The sequence below is a fragment of the Kryptolebias marmoratus genome, linkage group LG12 (genome assembly GCF_001649575.2).
Source record: "Kryptolebias marmoratus isolate JLee-2015 linkage group LG12, ASM164957v2, whole genome shotgun sequence".
Classification (NCBI taxonomy): domain Eukaryota; kingdom Metazoa; phylum Chordata; class Actinopteri; order Cyprinodontiformes; family Rivulidae; genus Kryptolebias; species Kryptolebias marmoratus.
Genome location: NC_051441.1, coordinates 25,044,143 through 25,063,803, shown reverse-complemented (window position 1 = coordinate 25,063,803; position 19,661 = coordinate 25,044,143). Strand labels below are relative to the sequence as shown.

Genomic DNA, 19,661 nt, shown 5'->3' with positions numbered 1-19,661 from the left:
GAAACACCATCGCTACAGCTGCAGTTCTGTAACGGTTTGAATATTTTAGGCCACAATATTTTTGCAAGTAGTTCAAAGTTTAAACTGATATTGTTGTGAATCTTTTGTGTAAACTTTACCTTCAAGCAAACGCCCCCCAAAAGAATATCAGCGCCCCCTTTTTGAAAATATTGCTGCCAGCGCCCCCCGTCATCCTCTCAACGCCCCCCAGGGGGCGGTACCGCCCCCGTTGAGAAAAGCTACCTTACAGCCTGTATGCTGGTGTATATTCTGTCATCTAGGACATGGCAAATCCCTCCCCTCCCCATGTATGTATGTGTGAGTAATTTTTTTGGATGTACAACCTGCAATTTAATTGGATTTTTAATCAGATTTAAAACAGTAACACTCCAAATACCTAAGCTTAATGAAGTTAAGACAGGGAAAATTTTGTTTTAAATAATAATAATAATAAAATAAAAAAACTGAAAAGTGGTGTGTATATGCACCAATCTCCTTTCCTTTGTAGCCCCAACTATTACTCTCAGAAGCCACAAAATTAACCCATTAAAATCCACCTGTCTGTGATCAGTCTGATAGTATAACACAGTATTTACACACTAGTTGTAACAAGAATCAACACCATTTCAATGCCTTTAAGAAGTAAGGGATACCACCAAGGAAGAGAATGTGGAGCCCAAGGAGCTCTCCTTACAGGTCAGAGTCAATGTCATAGTAAAGTACAGATCAGGGTTGGGTTATAAAAAAATATCCAAAAACCCTAAACCCATAAAAAAAAATATAGAAAAATTCTTGAGAGGAATTTGTTGCAATCTTCCAGATCTGAGACTTGGACAAAAGTCCACCTTCCAGCAGGACAAAGACCCTAAACACTCTGCTGAAGCAACACTCCACTGGTTTAAGGACAGCCAGTTTAAGGTCCTGGAATGGCCCAGTCAAAGCTGAGACCTCAGTCCGACTGAGAATCTCTGATCTGATTTAAAGACTGTTGGACACAAGCAGCACCCATCCAACCTGAAGGAGCTGCAGCAGTTTAAACATGAAGAATGGACAAAAAGTCCAAGTTAGATGGACCAAGATCACTGGGATAAACCTGAAGAGACCTCATGCTGGAACTGCAGTCATCATGGGTGTCTCAAACTTGTTTGAACCCTTCTCAGTTTAGCTTCCATAAATCTAGAGAGCTAGAACTGTATTTTTGTATGAATTGCCACTTGTTTTTGCACTATTGTATGAAAACTTGTATTGATTCCAAACGTTAGTAGATGTACATCCATTGATCTCATACAATCAATAGCACTTGAAGTATGTGTTGTGAATGACTCTCAGCTACTACCAGACTAAATTTTTCCGCAATTTCTGTAAAACTGGCTGAGTTATAACCACTTTTTTGTTTTCTAAAGTCTGTTGGCTCTACCCTTCATCTTGTATTGGGCTAACTCTGAAAGTTAAATCAGTTGTAGGGCTACATCCAAAGATTATTATCTGTTAGAGCTCAGATAATGTGTTGTGAATCAATCTTGCATACCACCACTCCAAATTTTTAGCTCAGTATTTGTACAACTGATTGAATTGTAGCATTTTTGTTTTTACTTGCTAGCATTTACTAAGCACATACTGTGTGTGACAAGTTATTTAATGCCAACTAATGCAGTGAATAACTTCTTAATATCCATGGCAAGACATGTCTTGAAGATGTGAATGGTGCAGCAGGAAGAATGAGAGAGGACCCAGCGCATTGGGCTTTATATAGAAATGAGCAGAAAATCAGGGTATGTCTGCCTTAAGATAATGAGATAAAGCTTTTATAATATTCTTATCAGAGACATGTGATAGCTGGGGCTGTATCACTGAAGTAGGGCAGTTTCAGTTTGACCTGACATCAGAATATAATCAGATGTATTCTACATGACAGTTCTGCTGCACCAAAATTCAGTTTTTATTATTCTGGAAACAGTGTTACTCTGTTTCAGAAAAGTCAAGATATAGTCCAATAGGCAATAACGACTCCAATAGGAAAATAACATGGAGTAAGGACACCTTTTTTTTCTCGAAGGTGTCAACTCTAGAGTTGCTTCAGTGGGGTTGGTTAAGGTTCAGCAACATTATGATGCTTTCAGACCACAGGGGACCACTTAACAGTTCTACAATCAGTCCACCCTATTTTATTTTCACACTGTGGCTGTTCACAGTCCTTACAACAATGTTTATCTGGTCTTTTTAAGACCTGATAAGGTGCTTTCTTTGCTTAAAAGAGACTGAAGAAGGGATAGTAGGGGTGTGGTTTGTCCACATGTAAATGTATTTTGATTGGCTGAGCTTTCTATCACCCCCACTTTTAAAACTGCATTAGTGTCACTAAAGCGAGTATTTCACTGCACTACAACTTTTGCAGACACAAAGAGGCTGTTCACACCTGGTGTTGACGATCCATCTTGAGTGATTCAACTACAAGTTGTCATATCTGACTAATACTGTTCACACCTGGGAGTTAAAGTGTAACCGAAAATGTTTTTGCAATAGGATGTCAGTTACCCTCTCTGTATGCAGATACACACACAGTAGGCTGTGATATCAGTGTGACAGCAGGGCTGCTGATGTTTCTGTAAACATGACATTCGAACTGTTATTTTTCTAACATTAAAGAGACCTCTCCCTCTATCCAACTGCTCATTTCTTTTATGCTTGCAATGAGCCGTGCCTGCCACAGTGACTTTAGTATCGTGGCCACCTGCTGCACATGCTCCGCCCAGATGTTACTATGTGTGATCAAATCATCCAGGTAGGCAACAGCATATGCGACCTGAGGACACAGCACCCAATTTATGAGGCCTGGAAAGTAGCTGGGGCACAGAACAAGTTGAACAAAAGTGTCACAAATCGGTTCAAATCGTACAGAGTGGAGAATGCGCTTTTTTCCCATAGAAAGAAGGATATCTGCCAGTGTCATGAAAAAACAAACTGTGCCAAGCCGGTCCAAGAGTTTTTTTGATCTAATTTATCAGATAAGGACCAAAACATGAGACCTCATTAATTTTTCTATAATCCACACAGAACTATATAGACCCACATTTCTTTCCAATCAGAACAATGGGGAACTGTGGGACTCTTCTATTACTCTTATTTCCAGCATAGATTTGACTTCTTTTAATTTCTGTTTTAGCAACCTATAGGGCCGTGAACGTACTGTCACACCCAGGAGTGTCTCTACACGATGGTGTGTAAGATTTGTGCATCCTGGCAGTGGGAAGAACACATCTGCAAAACACTTTTGCAACTGGCAAACATCTACTGAGAAATGAGAGATGGCTAACACAAAGGAATACACTAAAAGGAGGCTGAAGTGGTAAAAATCTGTGTTGCCCCAGCCCTGTCAGAACCCACAACAAATTGCATCTTCTACCTGCTATGTGATTACGAAGGATCCTTGCCACTTGGCAAGTAATTTGGAATTAGAAGATGGAAGCAATACAAGCACCTTGTCTCCTGGTGAAAATTGTCTCAACTGTGCCCCTGTGTTATACAGGTATTATTGACGCTATTGGTCCTGGAGCAAATTCTCCTGTGATAATTGCCCAAGTAAATTGAATTTTGCTGTCAGGTCCAAAACGTATTGAATTTTGTTTTTACGTGGACTTGGGAAATCCTCCCGGTTTTATTTAATAAGGACCAAGACACCTTGCGGTTTCCTGATGAACAACATCTCAAAGGGAGAAACTCCTGTTGTGGTCTGGGAAACCTCCTGCACTGCAAACAACAGAGGGTCCAGCCATTTGACTGAATTTTGTTCATCCTTGTGAATACACTTGCATTTTTTGGATTTCAAAGTCTACAGGCAGACTGGTGCAGTATTTTGTGGAGTAGGTGCCACCAAGACCTTTTTTTTTTTACAAAGATTGTACAAGATTGGAGATCCACGTTGTGCAGGTCTCCATTATGGTGTTTTGTTGTGCACTGCTATATTATCCTCCGACAGCCAACATCCTCCTGTGTTGAGCCATGTATCTGTGAAGTCTGCTTAGTTTCTCCAATATAAAGATCTGAACATTCCTAGCTGCACTGAACATCAGACACCACACTGATCAGTTTGTGTTTGGGTGTTTTTGTCCTTAGGATGAACCAGCCTGTCTGAGAGTCCTGTTAGGTTTTAAATGTACCAGGATCCTGTGTTTGGAGAAGAACCTTCTGAGTCTCTCAGATACTCCAGCAAAAATATGTGATGACAATTTTTTTTTGTTTGTTCTTCCTTTCTTTCTAGTTCTGTTCTGTAACACATTTTGTACTGTTGTGTTTTTCTGTTTCTGGCTCTCAGACTATGGATGATTTAGGACCTCGTCACAGTGGCTCTGTGTTTGTGGGGCTGGTGGGAACATCGCAGGTGCTTGGTTTGGTGTCGGTGGTGCTAACTGGGGTGTGGATGGGTCACTACCGAGGGGGTTTTGCCTGGGACGGCTCAGCTCAGGAGTTTAACTTGCATCCTCTGTGCATGGTTCTGGGGCTGATCTTCCTGCAAGGTGACGGTGAGTCAATACCCATTTTGCAATACTATCAGTGGAGACACGCAAAATCTTACTCTGACTGTCCGTTAAAGCAAAGGTTCAGTCATACTGATGTTGGTTTCTGAATAAAAGTCATGAAAAAAAAATATTTTACCTGTTGTGGATAGCTTTTTGAGCAACCTCAGTTTAGAGAAAAAGAATTTAATTCTGACAGGGCTGATGAGTGAATGGTGTTGAGGTCAAAAATTGCAAATGTAACTGCAGCGTCACGATGCAATTCTGCTTATTTAAAAAGCGCCAAGTCACAGCAAAAGTTGTCTCAGGGCATTGTAGAAAAACATTCAAACATTATAAAATGATTATGAGTGATGATTAGTCACACTGACCAAGAGAAACCTGTTTGGAGTCTTACTGTAGAGCCATACAAAATGCATTTTATTCATATTTTTTCCCAAAATTAATTTATTTTTTCAATATGTAGTTTTCTGAATTTCATGTTTTTTAATTTATTCAGTTTTTCCACTTAAAAAATGTATTTCTCTATATAGAATTATTAGGATTTCAATGTTTGTTTGTTTTTTAAATATATATTGACAAATTTGAACAAAATTACTACCAGCCTTAATATTTTCAGCAGAAAATTCAGTGTTTTAGTAAAGTACTTTAAAATCTGCCTGTTAGTCTTTTATAAATAAAACCAACATTCTGGTCTTTTTGTAAAATAAAAGTTCTTCACAAATGAACTTAATATTCACTTTGTATTTCATATTTCTATAATGTAATACAATTGCATTGTAATAGTGCATTTGAGTTACTAACTCAATCAGGATTTCTTTTGTAACCATGGTTTTTTTTTATATCCAGAAACAAGTGCACAGTTTTAAGCTGTTATAACAGCAGAGCTTTTGAATTTATTTTTTTAAAACATGGAAAGCTAGATTAATTTTTTAGAGCAATATCTTATTCCCCACATACAACTATAAAGTCTTTAAATGGATAGTCTGGTCATTTTTGAAGTAATGTTCTGTCAAATAATTATCAATAGTTAGTACCTTATCAGTTATTTCGTCAGGCATAGAGCAAGGACAATGGAGCAAAGGGCAGAAGTCTTCATCCAGGATAGGTTAATGGCTAATCAAACAAGGGCCTGATTTTTAAAATTATTTTTCAGGGTTATGAAACAAATTTTTCTCAAAAATGACACATCAGTGTGAAAAAATGTTAAAAAGGCTATTATGAAATCTCTACACATTTGCATGACAGTTTGTTTAGTTTGATTCTGTTTTGTCAACCAAACAACGACCATGTTACTACGTAAATATATTTGTGCAAAAACTTACATAGACTGTGTTTATGCTGACAGTACTGGGCTGCTAACAGGCCCTTGTTTGGATAGCTATTAGCGTAGCTTGGACAAAGACTTATGCCCTTTTCGCCATCCTCTGTGCTCTATGGCTGATGTCCCGGCTGATAATGTACTAACTATTGATAACTATTAGGCAGAACATCACTTCAAAAATGATTAGACTGTTCCTTGAATAAACACAAGTCTTGAATCTGCTGACATGTTTTCATGTGGAAAAGTTTAGCTAAAGTGGTTGCTCACACTAGGGGTCTTCCTTTTTTGTTTTGATGTGACTCTGTTTGAGTCTTTGTCCCTTGTTTGTCTGTTGCTTCAGTAACTCATGTGCCGACAAAATTTACCGAAAAACTGTTCTTCCAAACCCCACCCAACACCACACCCCACATACCGTCTGATGACTATCTGATTCTGTTCCTCTTTTATTATGAACATCATTCTAAATTGTGAAAAACAGATTGTTTAGTGCAACCCAGATTTTTTTAGATCACATTCAAGACATTAAGACCAAACTACACAACATCTTGGGGTTTACAATAAATTCTGTTCTTTAAAGTCCAGTTCTACATTTTCATCCATGTTTTGTGCACTGTGGAATTACATCACCTTAAGAATTATGAAAAGAAACATGCTGATATGTGCAGATGTCTGGTAAGACATGTCTTGCATTGCCTTTGAGATAAATGGAAAAATATAAATGTGTCTGTTGCTACTCTTTGAGAAAGAGCCAGATCCAACACTGTTCAAACCATAATTATGATTGTCCAAATAAATTTCTCAGCTTTTAGTCACTGGGTCCTTGTTTTTTTTATACAGTACCCATAAAAAGTATCCTCTTAGATGTTTTATGCTTTTATTGCTGTCATAAATCAATCATGGTCAAAATAAATTGGCATTTTTACAAAAGGGTTTTTGAAAAACCTTGAATGTCAAAGTAAAATCAATATTCTACAAAGTAGTGTCAATTAAATAAAAAATATGTAAAATAAAATAAGGGATTGCATAAATATTTACCCCCTTTTAAGTGATTGTCCTTATTCAACTCAGAGAAAAGATTGTTATAAATCACAACTCGGGATGAAAACAAAAGGATTTCCAAGGCCCTAAACATCTCCAAGAGTTCTTTTAAATCCAAACATGGGACGTGTAAATCTACCAAGAACAGGCAGTCCTCACAAACTGAGTGACCGTGAAGAAGGAGAATAGTGAGACAGACCACTAAGACACATGTGAGCAGGTGAGATGGGGGAGAGATATAGTATTATTATTTAGGCACTGTAAATAACTCACAACATTTATCATTTATTGGCAAGCTGTACCAGGCTTGAACGGAGCTAAAACACACTTTCCTTCATTTGCACTGTTACCAAGGGCCTGATAAGATCCCAAACAAAAGGTAGGAAAGGTTGTTGTTGTTGGGTTTTTTTTTCAGTTATTCTTTTCACTAGTTTATTTACTAATTGATTAATCTAAACAACTAATTTTCTTCTAAAAATCATAATCTATTATATTGTTTTAATTATTTTTTTCTTTTTATTGCTCAATTTTGGGATTTACCGTACATCACAAAATAAAAGGAAAACCAAGACTTGTAAATGAAGTCCAAGATATTGGGCTTCAAGTGCAAACTCCAATATGACAAATAAATAAAATGGAGCTGCAATAATTCTGAAAATTAGAGTTTCACAAAATGGGTCTTTGATATCTCCAACTATTCAAAACACATTTCACACAATTTTATTATTCAGGGTGTAAGAGGTTCAGATCCCGGACAAGCCCCCACGTGATGCCCTGGGGTGTAGGACTGTTCCATAAGTTGGAAAAGAGGAAGTCCTGTCCCAGTTCCCAAATCAAAGGCAGGAAAACACCTGCCTGCCTGCCAAACAGAGTGAGTCATTTATTTATAATAAACTCAAAGGGTGAACTAAAAGAGTTGCGGTTAAACCAGGGTTAGACAGGAAACAGAAATCAATATTTTTTATTAACAAAGTGCTGCTTAAACTCTAACTGAAAATAATAAACTAAAAGACACTAAACTTAACTCCAAGATCATAAAAAAAATAGCAATTACTCGTACAGCATCAGTGATTCATATGGAAAAGTGTTTCAGCTATTTATAGTTATACACAAAATCTACGGTAAATTGTCCCAAAATCGTCAAGCTTATTCTAAAACCAGGGTTTGGGATCAAGTCTGCCAACTGAAAGTCTTTTAAAACCAGCCAGATGTTTTGTTACAAGGGAGCCAAACATCAGCCAATGCTCTTCAGGTCAGAACCCTGAAACCATCTAAACATCAAAAGACCTGTAGGAGGAAAACAATCTTTTAATTGAACAATGACACACTCAAACACAGTAAATACAAATATAGGGGATTGCAAATATAGTCCTTATTGCAGTATAAAACCAAAGGAAATGTCAGGACATCTAAAGTGGTTAAATTTACAACTGTCCGTTCAGTATTCTGGTTCAAAGTGTTGGACCAACCAGCTGATTAGGCAGTAAAGTGTGGAGTAGTTTTTATTCCATCCAGTTGAGCATGTACTGAGGCCGATGTGCATGTGCATTTTAAGCTGAGCAAACAATAATGTGTTGAGCGTGTGCTCAACTTTCACAGACCTCATCCTGTGTCACGCACACGCTCAACTCTGCCTTCTCTCTCAAGTTGGCACAAAGTATGGCAAGCTGTTCTCTCATATAATCAAATCCCCACTCCTATCTCTGTTTAATATTGAAATTTAAACAGGATTTCTCCTTGTGACAGTAACATTCTTACTAGTCAGAATTGAAATGAAAGATGTTTACATTCATATTCTTGCAAGTACATATTAAAATTTAAGATAATTCTTGCAAGTACATATTAAAATTTAAGATAATAGCAATTGTACTTGTAAAAAATAAGTTTTTAATATCTATAAATCTTTAAAAGGTTAAAGTGGTTGACCTTGTAGTACAGATATTTTCCTAGTCAAAATGAAACAGAATTCTTATTGGGATAAATTCACATTTTAGATTATTTCTGCAGTTCCACTGTCATTAGTCATAAACTTTACTTTAGATATCACAAAATGTTGTTTACCAGATTATCATGCTAATATAACAAGCTGAGTTTGTGATATCCCAAAAGAAAAGTTATTTAAAAAGCTAAGAAAAGTCAACTTATATATATATATATTCAGACTGTTCATTACATGTAAAATCAGTTACTTGAAAAAGACATTTCTATTTATATTATACTAGATTATACTAGTACAGTTGGAATTGTGGATCTTGAGTTTTTTGCAACTTTGTCCAAAACACAGCAACTTTCCCGCAACTTTATCCAAAATAACCTCAAATAACTCACGAAGAAGAGATGTGACGTCACATCCTGTTAACATCAGAATGCCGGGAGCATGCAGGAGCAGCGACCAAAGCCAAAATGTGCGCTAATGCTTCACATTTGCCCACAAAGATTTCAGTAAGGGACCGCGCAAAACACCGCATTGAAGTTAGTTTTAAGTTGGATATTGGATTTTCGCGCTCCGCTGAGTTAGCGGCGTCTAGCTCACGGCTGACCCGAATGTCGGCCAGCCGTCCTAAAGTGAACCACCGCGTGTGAGAGAAGGGGCCGGCAGAGAACAGCTGGCCGACATTAGTGTTCCTGTTTCGGGTCAGCTGTGAGCTAGACGCCGCTAACTCCGCGGAGCGCGAATATCCAATAACCAACTTAAAACTAACTTTATTGTGGTCACAAACCAGTTTCCTACCCAGCTGCATGAGAGTGGGGGGAAGCTTTTTTGCACGTCCTGCAGTGTAATCATCGAACATAAATGCATCGACAAACACTTTGTGTCTGCAAAACAAATGAGGAGAGCTGCAGACGAGGGACAGTCCAGAAATGGTCATGAATGTCAGTTTATAAGCTCAAATAAAGCACCTTTTGATAATGTCAGTGTTTGTTGGCAATTATCTTAGAAAACTAGTAAGTATTTTTGGTTTATATATTAAAATTTATGTTTTTTTGTATTGATTTTAGTAAAAAAAAAAATCGCAACTTTTCATCCCAACTTTTAGGAAAATGCCCCGCGAAATCAGGCATTTTAGCCCGCAACAATCACAAAAAAATCCTGGGGGGACTGATTAATGTGAATGGGAATACCTTTAATTTCAATTCTGACTATTAAGAATGTTATTGTGACTGGGAGCAATGCTATTATTAATATCTAAAATAGTAAATAGTGAAGGGAGTGTGATTTGATTATTTGGTAAAACAGCCTGCCATACTTTGTGCCACCTTGAGCAAGCAAACAGGCAGAGGTGAGCATGTGTGTGACACAGGTTGAGCGAGTATATGTGAAAGTTGAGTGCACACATGACTCATTGTTCAGCTGAATATGCATGCGCATCAGGCTCACCATGTGCTCAACTTGAGGCACAAAAAATATCCGTAGTGACTTCAAACTCATGCTGCAGAAAATTAATACACGCTTGTAAGAAATGTCTTTTGTCTGACACTTATCTGACATTCATATCTTTCAGTCAGTATGTAGTCATGGTTACAATAAATCATGTTAGGCATTAATGTAAAAAAATGAATAAAACAGGAAGAAAATTGATTCTGCATTTGTTTCATTGTGTGTCTGTGGTTCAAATAGTGGATTTGTGTCTTTGCCTCAAGCTACTGTGTTGCTGACTTGTTGCATTAACCTAACAAAGATCAGATGTCCATTAGTCCAACCCAGACCCAGCAGGTTGGATGTTAACAGGACACAAAGGAGTTGTTTGTCCAAATGTTCTACAACCACTGACAAACATGATGGAATCACCACTCTCTGAGTTCTTGCAATTGTTTAATTTCGTATAAAAAATAAATCACAGACATTCCACAAAACTATAATTTTTCAAAATTCCATCCTTCTGGCATTAAGAAACGATAAAAAAGAAATCTAGCTGTTGTTGTCAGTTACGATTGCTTTTTTTTAGATCAAGAAGAGGAAAAAACATGAAATATGTGTGTGTGTGTGTGTGTGTGTGTTTGTAAAAGGATTATTGTCTGCCGCCTTCTTCGGCAGTGGGTAATAAGTTCCTGTTTTAGTTCAGTAGAATTTAATTATCCAGGATGACAGAAGAAAAGAGAATAGGGTGGAGCAGGAGTGTGGTGGAGGAGGCTCTGCTGCAGTAATGGAAATATAAAAGCTCTGCAGATCATAGCTGACTGATTAAATGTGTAGGTTAACTAAAACTGGTCTAGGGATTCATTTAATGAACACTAACACATGAATATTTGTATTCAGGCAACAAATTGCTTTTAGTTTGTTGCTTTTCTTGTTATGTTGTTTATTTTAATAAAAGGCTGACAGGGTAAATAACATAAGTTAATGGATCTGTTAGAAAATTATCTGAACATGCTGTCTCAGTGCAAGCTGTAAAAATGTAGGGAATTGCATTCTATTTTTATATATTTATTTTATTTTTATTTGTATATGGATGTTGCAGGCACTTTGACTGCTGAATTAACAAATGTTGCTAAATTCTGTCTCACTGTTTTAGAAGTTCTGTTCTATTTATTCTATTATATTTTGTCCTCCCTCTTCCTGATGGAACCATGTTCTGTGCTTTTTAATTTTTTCAACAACAGCTGTTACATTAGGCTTTGTCTGCCCTCAGATGGGACTTTTAACAGCTTTTTACAGCTAACCTAATCCTTGTACAAACTAAAACATTTGTGAGGATATCTTAAGTTAGCGTCATACAATCAAACAGGAATACTTCAAGTAACCTGGTTCAAGCATCCTCATTAAAAAAACTCCACACACAAGATTTGATTTAAACATCTTCTGTTTCTGTAGTCAGGTAGTTTTTCACAAAACCTCTGGGATGTCAAATTTCTAAACTTTTGCCCAGTTGAGTTATAAACCTCCACTATCTGACAGAATGATGGGCCAAAATGCTGCTGTCTCTGATGATGTCCTCCGTCCTACAGCCCCAGGGACTTCTGCTAACGAGAAGAATCACATTAGCTCAACTGGTCCAGTGTTAAATTGTATTAGGTCAATAAAGAAAAGGTCAGCTAAATGTTAAATGAGGCCCTAGTACAGAGCCTGATGGGAGATGAAAACACCCAGGGGTGGTTTCCTCACACAGGCACAAACAGATGTCCAAACTAATGTGGTTACATCTGACAATGTGGTGTTTTTCTGTCCTCATCAGCATCTTCTCATTTAAGCTAAACTCCTGAGACTAGCAGAGAAGATTCTTTTTTTCTTCTACTTTTTGTTTCAAAAGTAAAGTTGTTCATTTGAAAGAGGTTTTGGGGAACTGTCTAGAGTAGAATAGAAAGATGCTTCATTAATCCCCCCAAGAGCTTTCATTAAGATAGCTAATGGATAAGCACTCAAGCAGCTGTTATTTCTTGTTACTTCTCCAACAGTTTTGGAAAATTTCAAACAGCAAATACATCTAAACACATGGCTCGATCAGGAATAATGTGCTGTGACTTTTAGGAGCAGTATACAGGGTTAGGGTTACAGAAAAGAGGCTAAGCCTGATGATAGGTGGCCGTTGACCAGCCAACCGTGATTTAAAAAAAAAAGAGAGATTAAAGTTGACAGGAAAGTTGAAAATATGGCTATTTATTATGTGATATTGAAAGATATTTGTGGCAAACATTTACACAACTACAGTTTTACAAAAAGGCACTTTTGAAATTCTTTTTTAAACAAAAATACAATTGAAATAAATACTAATTAATTGCACCTAATTTGAATCCTAATTTAAGTCACATTTACAAATAAATTGAATTAACACAAATGAAAAAGTGCAAACAAAGCATTAACACAGGTCTCACGTCAAGACCAATGAATAACAACAGAGAACTCTGAACAACAGAGAGAGATGCTGTACTGTACTGTGCTTTTTGTGGCGCAGGCTGCATGTTGGATCATTACATGTAACAAAACAAAGCATATCTAATGCTGAATTTAATAGCATCATTTTACTGTTAAACAAGGATAAATTAACTTGTTCCATATGAAGCCTAGGCGTAAATTCAGAGTGTAAGACCTGCTTTAGCCTCACCTGCATCTAATCACTGCGTCGAGCACCTCCACTCCAGCCTATCAGCATCAGCCCACGCCTCCATCTCAGCCCATCAGTGTCCGACCGTGCCTCCAGCTTATCCAATCAGCGAGCAAGCCTTCGTTTAAAAGGACCTCCATCATGGCCTCATCCGTTCACCAGCCGAACTTCAGCCCACCTCCACTCCTAGTTTCCCAGCTCCCGCAAGCTTCCTTCCCCTCTTCAACCTCCACCACCAGTGTCCGGCCCAGGGAAGACGCCTCTAATGCTCAACCTGAGCTTCTCATTGAAGCGCATTGCTATTGTCGGCACTCGCGTCTTCCACCGGGGTCCGAGCGCCAAAAATCTCATGTCATTCATGTCAAATAAAACCATTTAATTGCAGCTTCTCTTTGTCGTGAGTCTCTCCAGGTTGAAATAAATATTTTCACTAAGTACAAAACATGCTTATCGTATTCGGTTTTGTAAAGCCACCCGCTGAATTTCAGCTCAACTAACCATTTTTGGTTAAACTCGCTTGTTCGATGTTTATTGCTGCGGCTCCGACGACGTGCTAACTCCAGCGGTAGCTGAAGGAGGCTCAGGCTCAGGGCTCATTAGAGTCACGCAGGGCAATACGCACAGCACGCGGACCTAAGCGCGCGGTGCTGTTTATACTTGGCACTTACATCAGTGCACAACTTTTACATGACTGAGCTGACATTTTGGTATCTTTATGTTTTTGTTTTTTTTACATAATCACAGTTGATGATTTTTGGAAACAAAGTGTTCAACTAAAGCCAGTATGTCCCTGGGCTGTGACCTTCAGCCTTTGTGAAGGAATCTCCAAAATGTCTCAAAGCTTTGCAGAGGTTCACCTGAATTGTCAACATATTCAAAAAATTTGTGCAACAATTGTTTTCTCAGAATAGTTGCAGAGTCGTTGCAGGCGTCTGGAACTCGTCTTAATTTAGTTTCTATAATTCTAGAGCACTAGAGCTGTATTTGGACCCATGCTCTCAGAGCTCTCCTCTGATAGAAAACATCCAGGCTACATCCAAATAAAAGGTTAAAAAACAAAAACAACTGGACATCTATTCTGTCGCTGAAGATGTTTTGCTTCTCATCTAAGGAGCTTAATCACTTCAGGGAGTGTGGAGTTCAAGGACATTCCTCATTGTGCATTAGACACCACACTGCTCAGTTTGTGTTTGGGTGTTTTGTTGTTGCCTGTGTCTGAAAGTCCTGTTGGGTTTGAAATGTACCAGGATGTTGTGTTTGGAAAAATTCCTTCTGAGTGTCTCAGATACTCCAGCAACATAAGCAATGAAAATGTTTTTGTGTTTGTTTTACTCTTTATTCTGTTCAGTGGTGTGTTTTGTAGATTTTCTTGCTGACTTGACAAAAGCTCAGTTAGGATAGCCACGTTTGGAGAGCTTTTTTGATATGTTTTTGTTCCTTTTTCTTCCCTTCTGTCTTCGTGGGGATGTATTCAGCCCGATGCTGTAAAGTTCTGATGACAGAAAGTTTGTGTTCTAGTAGGTGGTTAGAGTCAAACAGAAGGTACTCATTCTGCCAGTTTGTAGAGGTTTATAAGAACTCAACTGGGAAAAAGTTAGGAAATTTGACATCCTAGAGGTTTTCTGAAACGTCTCAGCTTTAAAAGCTTGAACTCCACAGCGAAACGTCTTCAGCTACAGAATAGAAGTCCAGTTGGTTTTGTTTTTTAACCTTTTTTGAATTTACCTTATTCTGGATGGCTGAGAATCTACATCAGCATACAAAGCTGCAGCCCTAAATATCCAGATCTAAAAACCACACCAGTGATTAAGAATAATTATTACAAAAGTTATCCAAATCTTCAATTCTAAAGCATACTCCAGGAAATTAAATCCAGATTATAGGGGCGGCGACCAAGATGGGTTCATAGCCGGCCAAGGTACGGTAATGTAAGCAGAGGTGAGCAATGAAATGATGTTCACAGCCAAGAATAGAGTTCTGCTAGCTCTGCACACAAAAACAGGCTGTGATTTTTTTTTTTTAACTGGCTGCTCAAAGAACGGCAGCACAGCTTGCCAGTTGCTTGGTTGGGAACACTCAGAATTCAATGAGATTGCAAATGAAATTTGTCTATTTACTCACAATATGAGTCGTTAAATGGTCTCCAACAGTCGCAGCCCAGTGAGATACTGGCTATAGAGTGTGATGATGTCACACACTCTACCGTTTGAGCTGCCTGTTTTCATCATTTTGGTAAACAAATTGTTTTTGTTACCACAATCTTTACTCTTCTTCTACAGTTTATACATAAAAAGGTAGGTGTTTTGTCATTTTAGATGGTCACAAAGGAAGTCCAAAACTACTATTGGTCCTTAGTGAAGAAAGTTAATGGATATTTCAGGCAGAAGCTGCATTGGTACGCTTCAACACTCCTGCAGAAATTTTCTGTGTTTTTTGTCTCGATTCTACATGAAGAAAACAATAATGAAATAAAAAAACAGTGTGTTTGCCTAGCTTTTGACTGGTAATGTGACTGGATAATGTGTTTCTCGCTAGCCATCCTGGTCTACAGAGTGTTTCGTAATGAAGCAAAGAGGAACGTGAAGCTGCTACATGGCATCATTCATCTCCTTGCCCTCATCATCAGCATCGTAGGTGAGACAAAGTTCATGTAAAGGTTTCATTCCAGAGTAAAAAAAAAATGATCAAGTGATACATCTAAATCCTGAAGATGTCCTCTGATGTGTTTGTTTGCTTGTTTTGTAGGGATTGTAGCTGTGTTTGACTTCCACAGAGCAGCCAAGATCCCTGACATGTATTCTCTGCACAGCTGGTGCGGCATGGCCACCTTGGTTCTGTTCTGTGTACAGGTACAATTAAAGTGCCTTAAAAAATATTTATACTCCTTGACATTTTCCACATTTTATCACATTACAGCCACAAACTTCAATGTATTTTACCAACATTTTATGTGATGGATCAACACAAAGTAGCCCACAAGTATGAAGTGGGAGAAAAATGACTCATGGTTCTCAAATAAAAAAAAAAAAGATCTGAGTTTTATTTGTAAAACATTTTGAAAACATCTATAATTTTCCTTCCACTGAACAATTGTGTGCTACTTTGTGTCGGCCTGTCACATAAAACCCCAGTAAAATACTTTGAAGTCTGTGGTTGTAACGTGACAAATGTAGAAAGGTTCAAGGCGTATGAAGACATTTTTAAGTTGCTGTATAACATATGTGCACAGTACAGCTTCAACTGGATAAGAACACTAACCTTCTTCTCATCCCATTCCTCCCAAGTGGGTGATTGGTTTGCTGTTCTTCCTGGTTCCTGGTATGTCGTCATGGTTACGATCTATGTACCTCCCTGTCCATGTGTTCTGTGGCTTGACTCTGCTGGTCATGGCCATTGGAACCAGCCTTCTGGGCATCACAGAGAAGCTTCTCTTCAGCATTACGTATGTCTGTCCCACTGTGGACCTTTTTTTCCCATTATGTGGCTGAGGGTACTTGTTTAGTTTTAGTTGGAAATGAGGGTTAGGATTAGTTCAAACATGACCTAATTAGAGGATCCAATGATGATCTTGTTTATTTACTTATTTTATATGTTGATTTTACATTGTGTAACATTCAGTGCGGGCAGCAAAGAAAGAATATCATTGCATAGGGAAATATGTTTACCTTACTGTGCGTATGACAATAAGAGATGAGTTGAGTTCAGTTCTTGAAGTGGGCCCATATTTTCCAGTCCTCAATACCAGTGATTCTGAACTTTCCTTTTTCATAGCGCACAGCCACTTCACATAAGCCTGTCGGTACTCAGCATCAGTGTCACCAATTGTAAACTACAGCCAATTCTTATGAACTATTTTACCCACAGGATTTTGGTTGAAAACACAAAGTTGTTGCTCATTCTACGCTGATTTTAATTGGGTCCAATTTAGGGGATCAGATGAAGCATCGGTCTGGAGGAACAGTGATTTGTTAACTTAAGGAGCACAGGTGGATGAATGCTGGGAATCTAAAGACTGTGATATATGCTGTCTACTGTATGCACAGAGAGGAGGATCCTTACTTTAAGGAAGCAGTAAATCTGTTGGTAATTTAAGTCTTGGCCAAACGAAATATAGATGTTTACCATGAGAGGGAAGCAACACATCCTGGTAATTAGCCACTGCGTTTGCTAAGAAAACCACTTCAAATAAAACTGCAGCATTTCCATGAACCTTTTAAGTGTCTAAATATTATGGCCTGTCAGACAACTAATTATTTAATGTCACTGCCAATCATTGTTCTCAAGTGTTATATAGACCAACTTTAATGAATATGGATTCATCAGATTAGATGAATGTCCTCTTCTTTTTTTGCTGTTTTGGTTGTTGGTCATTAGTTTTAGGAACAGTAAAGTAATTAAATCATTACATAGCATTAACTAACATCTTTTAGGATGGTTTAACCAGTAGCAGCTGCTGGTAAATCTATAACTTTAGTGAAAAAAAATGAATGTGGTTCAAAGTTATTTAAAGATTAGTTAAATCCTACTTTAATAAAAGTATATAAGTAACCTCTGGTTTTCACAAAACATTATTTTTGATGTAGTAAAGGCTTATATACATATACATAACAAAGGAATAAAGTAGCTGCCCCACTTTAAATGTTTTGTGGCTGAACAAATGCCTCAAATATCTTATTTTATTGCTCCTTTCTGTTTACACACAAACAAAAATGCTAGCTGTTTTTTTTTAATTTTGCTGATCAAAATTTAATGGCATGATAGTGTTGTAGCCAAATGAAATGGTCAACCTGGGTAGCCCTGCTTCAAATTTAACAACCAAACTATACTGTTGCATATTGACCCCTTGTTATGGATACACTGCTGCTGCTTCTCCCACACTCAACTCAGGACCCCAATGTGTTGCCACCACAACCTCTCTACAGAAAGTTCTGTACGTGCTCTGAACTGTCATGGACCTATCACACGTAATGAGAAGCCCATTATGTTCTTAATACGTGACTGAAGATCCAGCTAAGACCCTGCAAAGACCATTTAGGTTCTGGCTGAACTTTTAACATTGTAGTGAGATCATCACTACAATGATATAACACTGCTTCCTGAATCCATGTTTATTTCCTTCTTATTTCCCAGGTCAGCCTACTCCCAGTTCGCCCCTGAAGGCGTGCTGGCCAACGTCTTGGGGATACTGTTGGTGTTCTATGGGGGGGTGCTGGGTTACCTGATCACCAGGGAGGAATACAGACGCCCACCAAACCCAGAGGAGGAGTCCCTGTCCGTCCATTTTAAAACCCTAACAGAGGGGGGGTCACCAGGTTCACCCTGAACTCACCTGGATCCAAATGGCGTCCTGCAGATCCAGCAGACTGATTCTGACATATTCAGATACAATGAAGTGGCCATAAGAGAGTTTAATGTAAACTTTGATTTTAAGAACATGGAACTATAACAATAATAATAATTAAAGGCCTAAAGTTTTAAACTAAGATCATGTTGAGAAAAGACAGATATCGCTATTTTGGTCAAATCATGAAAATAATCTTATATGTGCTCTCATGTGTCATTGTGAGATGTCCAACTCAGAGTTTGTGTTACTACCACACCAAATTTAAGGACAGTATCTGTAGAATTGACTGAATTATGGCCAATATTGTTTACTAATGTAACCAGTTGTTGATGTACATATAATGATTACTTTCTGTAGGTTTCATTAAAATCTGTCAAGTGGTTTATGAGATATTTTGCTAAGAGACAGCCACACAAACACAGACACGAGCAAAAGTATTACTGTTCTGTTCTTTTTTTCCTTTTCTACAGTAGGCAACATTTATCCATCTATCTTCTATCCTTCTATTTTGTTTACCCACTTTTTTCTTTCTGGGTTACTGGTAGCTGGTGTCTATCTCCAACAGTCATTGAGAGGTGGGGGACACCCTGGACAGGTCTCCAGTCCATCACAGGGACAGTTAGAGACAAATGAGACAAACAACCATTCATTTTCTCATTAACACCTAGGGACAATTGAAAGTTACCAATTAACCTAACATGGATGTTTCTGGTCTGTGGAAGAAAACTGGAGTACCCGAAGAAAACCCAGAAAGGCCCCAGGCAGGAGGGGATGCTGTGGCCTCTAACCACTGCTCCGGCATGTCACAATAATAATAATAATAATATAATACAGTTATTATTATTATTAATAATTATTATATTTGCGGATAAAATTCCAACCATTTAGTACTTCAATCTACCAGAAATGCTATTTATTCTTGCAAGTTTTATTCTTACCTAAAAGCATATATTATGTTGATGCTAAAAGACTTCAGTAATTTAAGTAAAATTGAAATGACCTCCTCATACCCACTTTTGTTCAAATTACTTTTATCAGGTTTTTTTCCCCTTTGTTTTCTCTCCAGATCCAAGATGTTTACCATGTGCAAACAACACTGGTCTTTTTTTTATTTCCTTTGATTGAACATTTATAGCCAGTTTAATAAACAAACAAAACACAAACCAAAAATAAGTAATTAAAGAAAAGAAGGACTTTTTTTAGTCACCACTGCTTGACTTTTTAAACTATCCTTTGCTTTTCAGAGTGCAGTTTTCACCACATTTACATTTTCAGTAAAACAAAGGCAGTAGTTTTCCTCAGAGGTAAATATAGGGGTGTCTTTTCCTTGAAACAGATAAGTTGTTTACTGTAAATTGCAGCTGAATAGGTTGAGTGGAGATTCAGTTGGTGTTGCTGTG

General features: G+C 37.9%; 1 protein-coding gene across 3 annotated transcripts in view; it reads left to right on the top strand.

Annotated features, from left to right (window-relative positions):
- The window catches only part of LOC108248177 (cytochrome b561), a 20,891-nt gene extending 2,651 nt beyond the window's left edge, over window positions 1-18,240 (top strand). For all 3 annotated transcript variants that reach the window (XM_017436783.3, XM_017436782.3, XM_025010732.2), the window contains 5 exons: window positions 4,313-4,520; window positions 15,453-15,551; window positions 15,663-15,766; window positions 16,202-16,359; window positions 18,048-18,240. In XM_017436783.3, coding sequence (XP_017292272.1) covers window positions 4,316-4,520; window positions 15,453-15,551; window positions 15,663-15,766; window positions 16,202-16,359; window positions 18,048-18,240 — 759 coding nt within the window. In that variant the 5' untranslated portion in view covers window positions 4,313-4,315. The remainder of the gene's footprint in view (window positions 1-4,312; window positions 4,521-15,452; window positions 15,552-15,662; window positions 15,767-16,201; window positions 16,360-18,047) is intronic.
- Window positions 18,241-19,661: the final 1,421 nt, after the last annotated feature.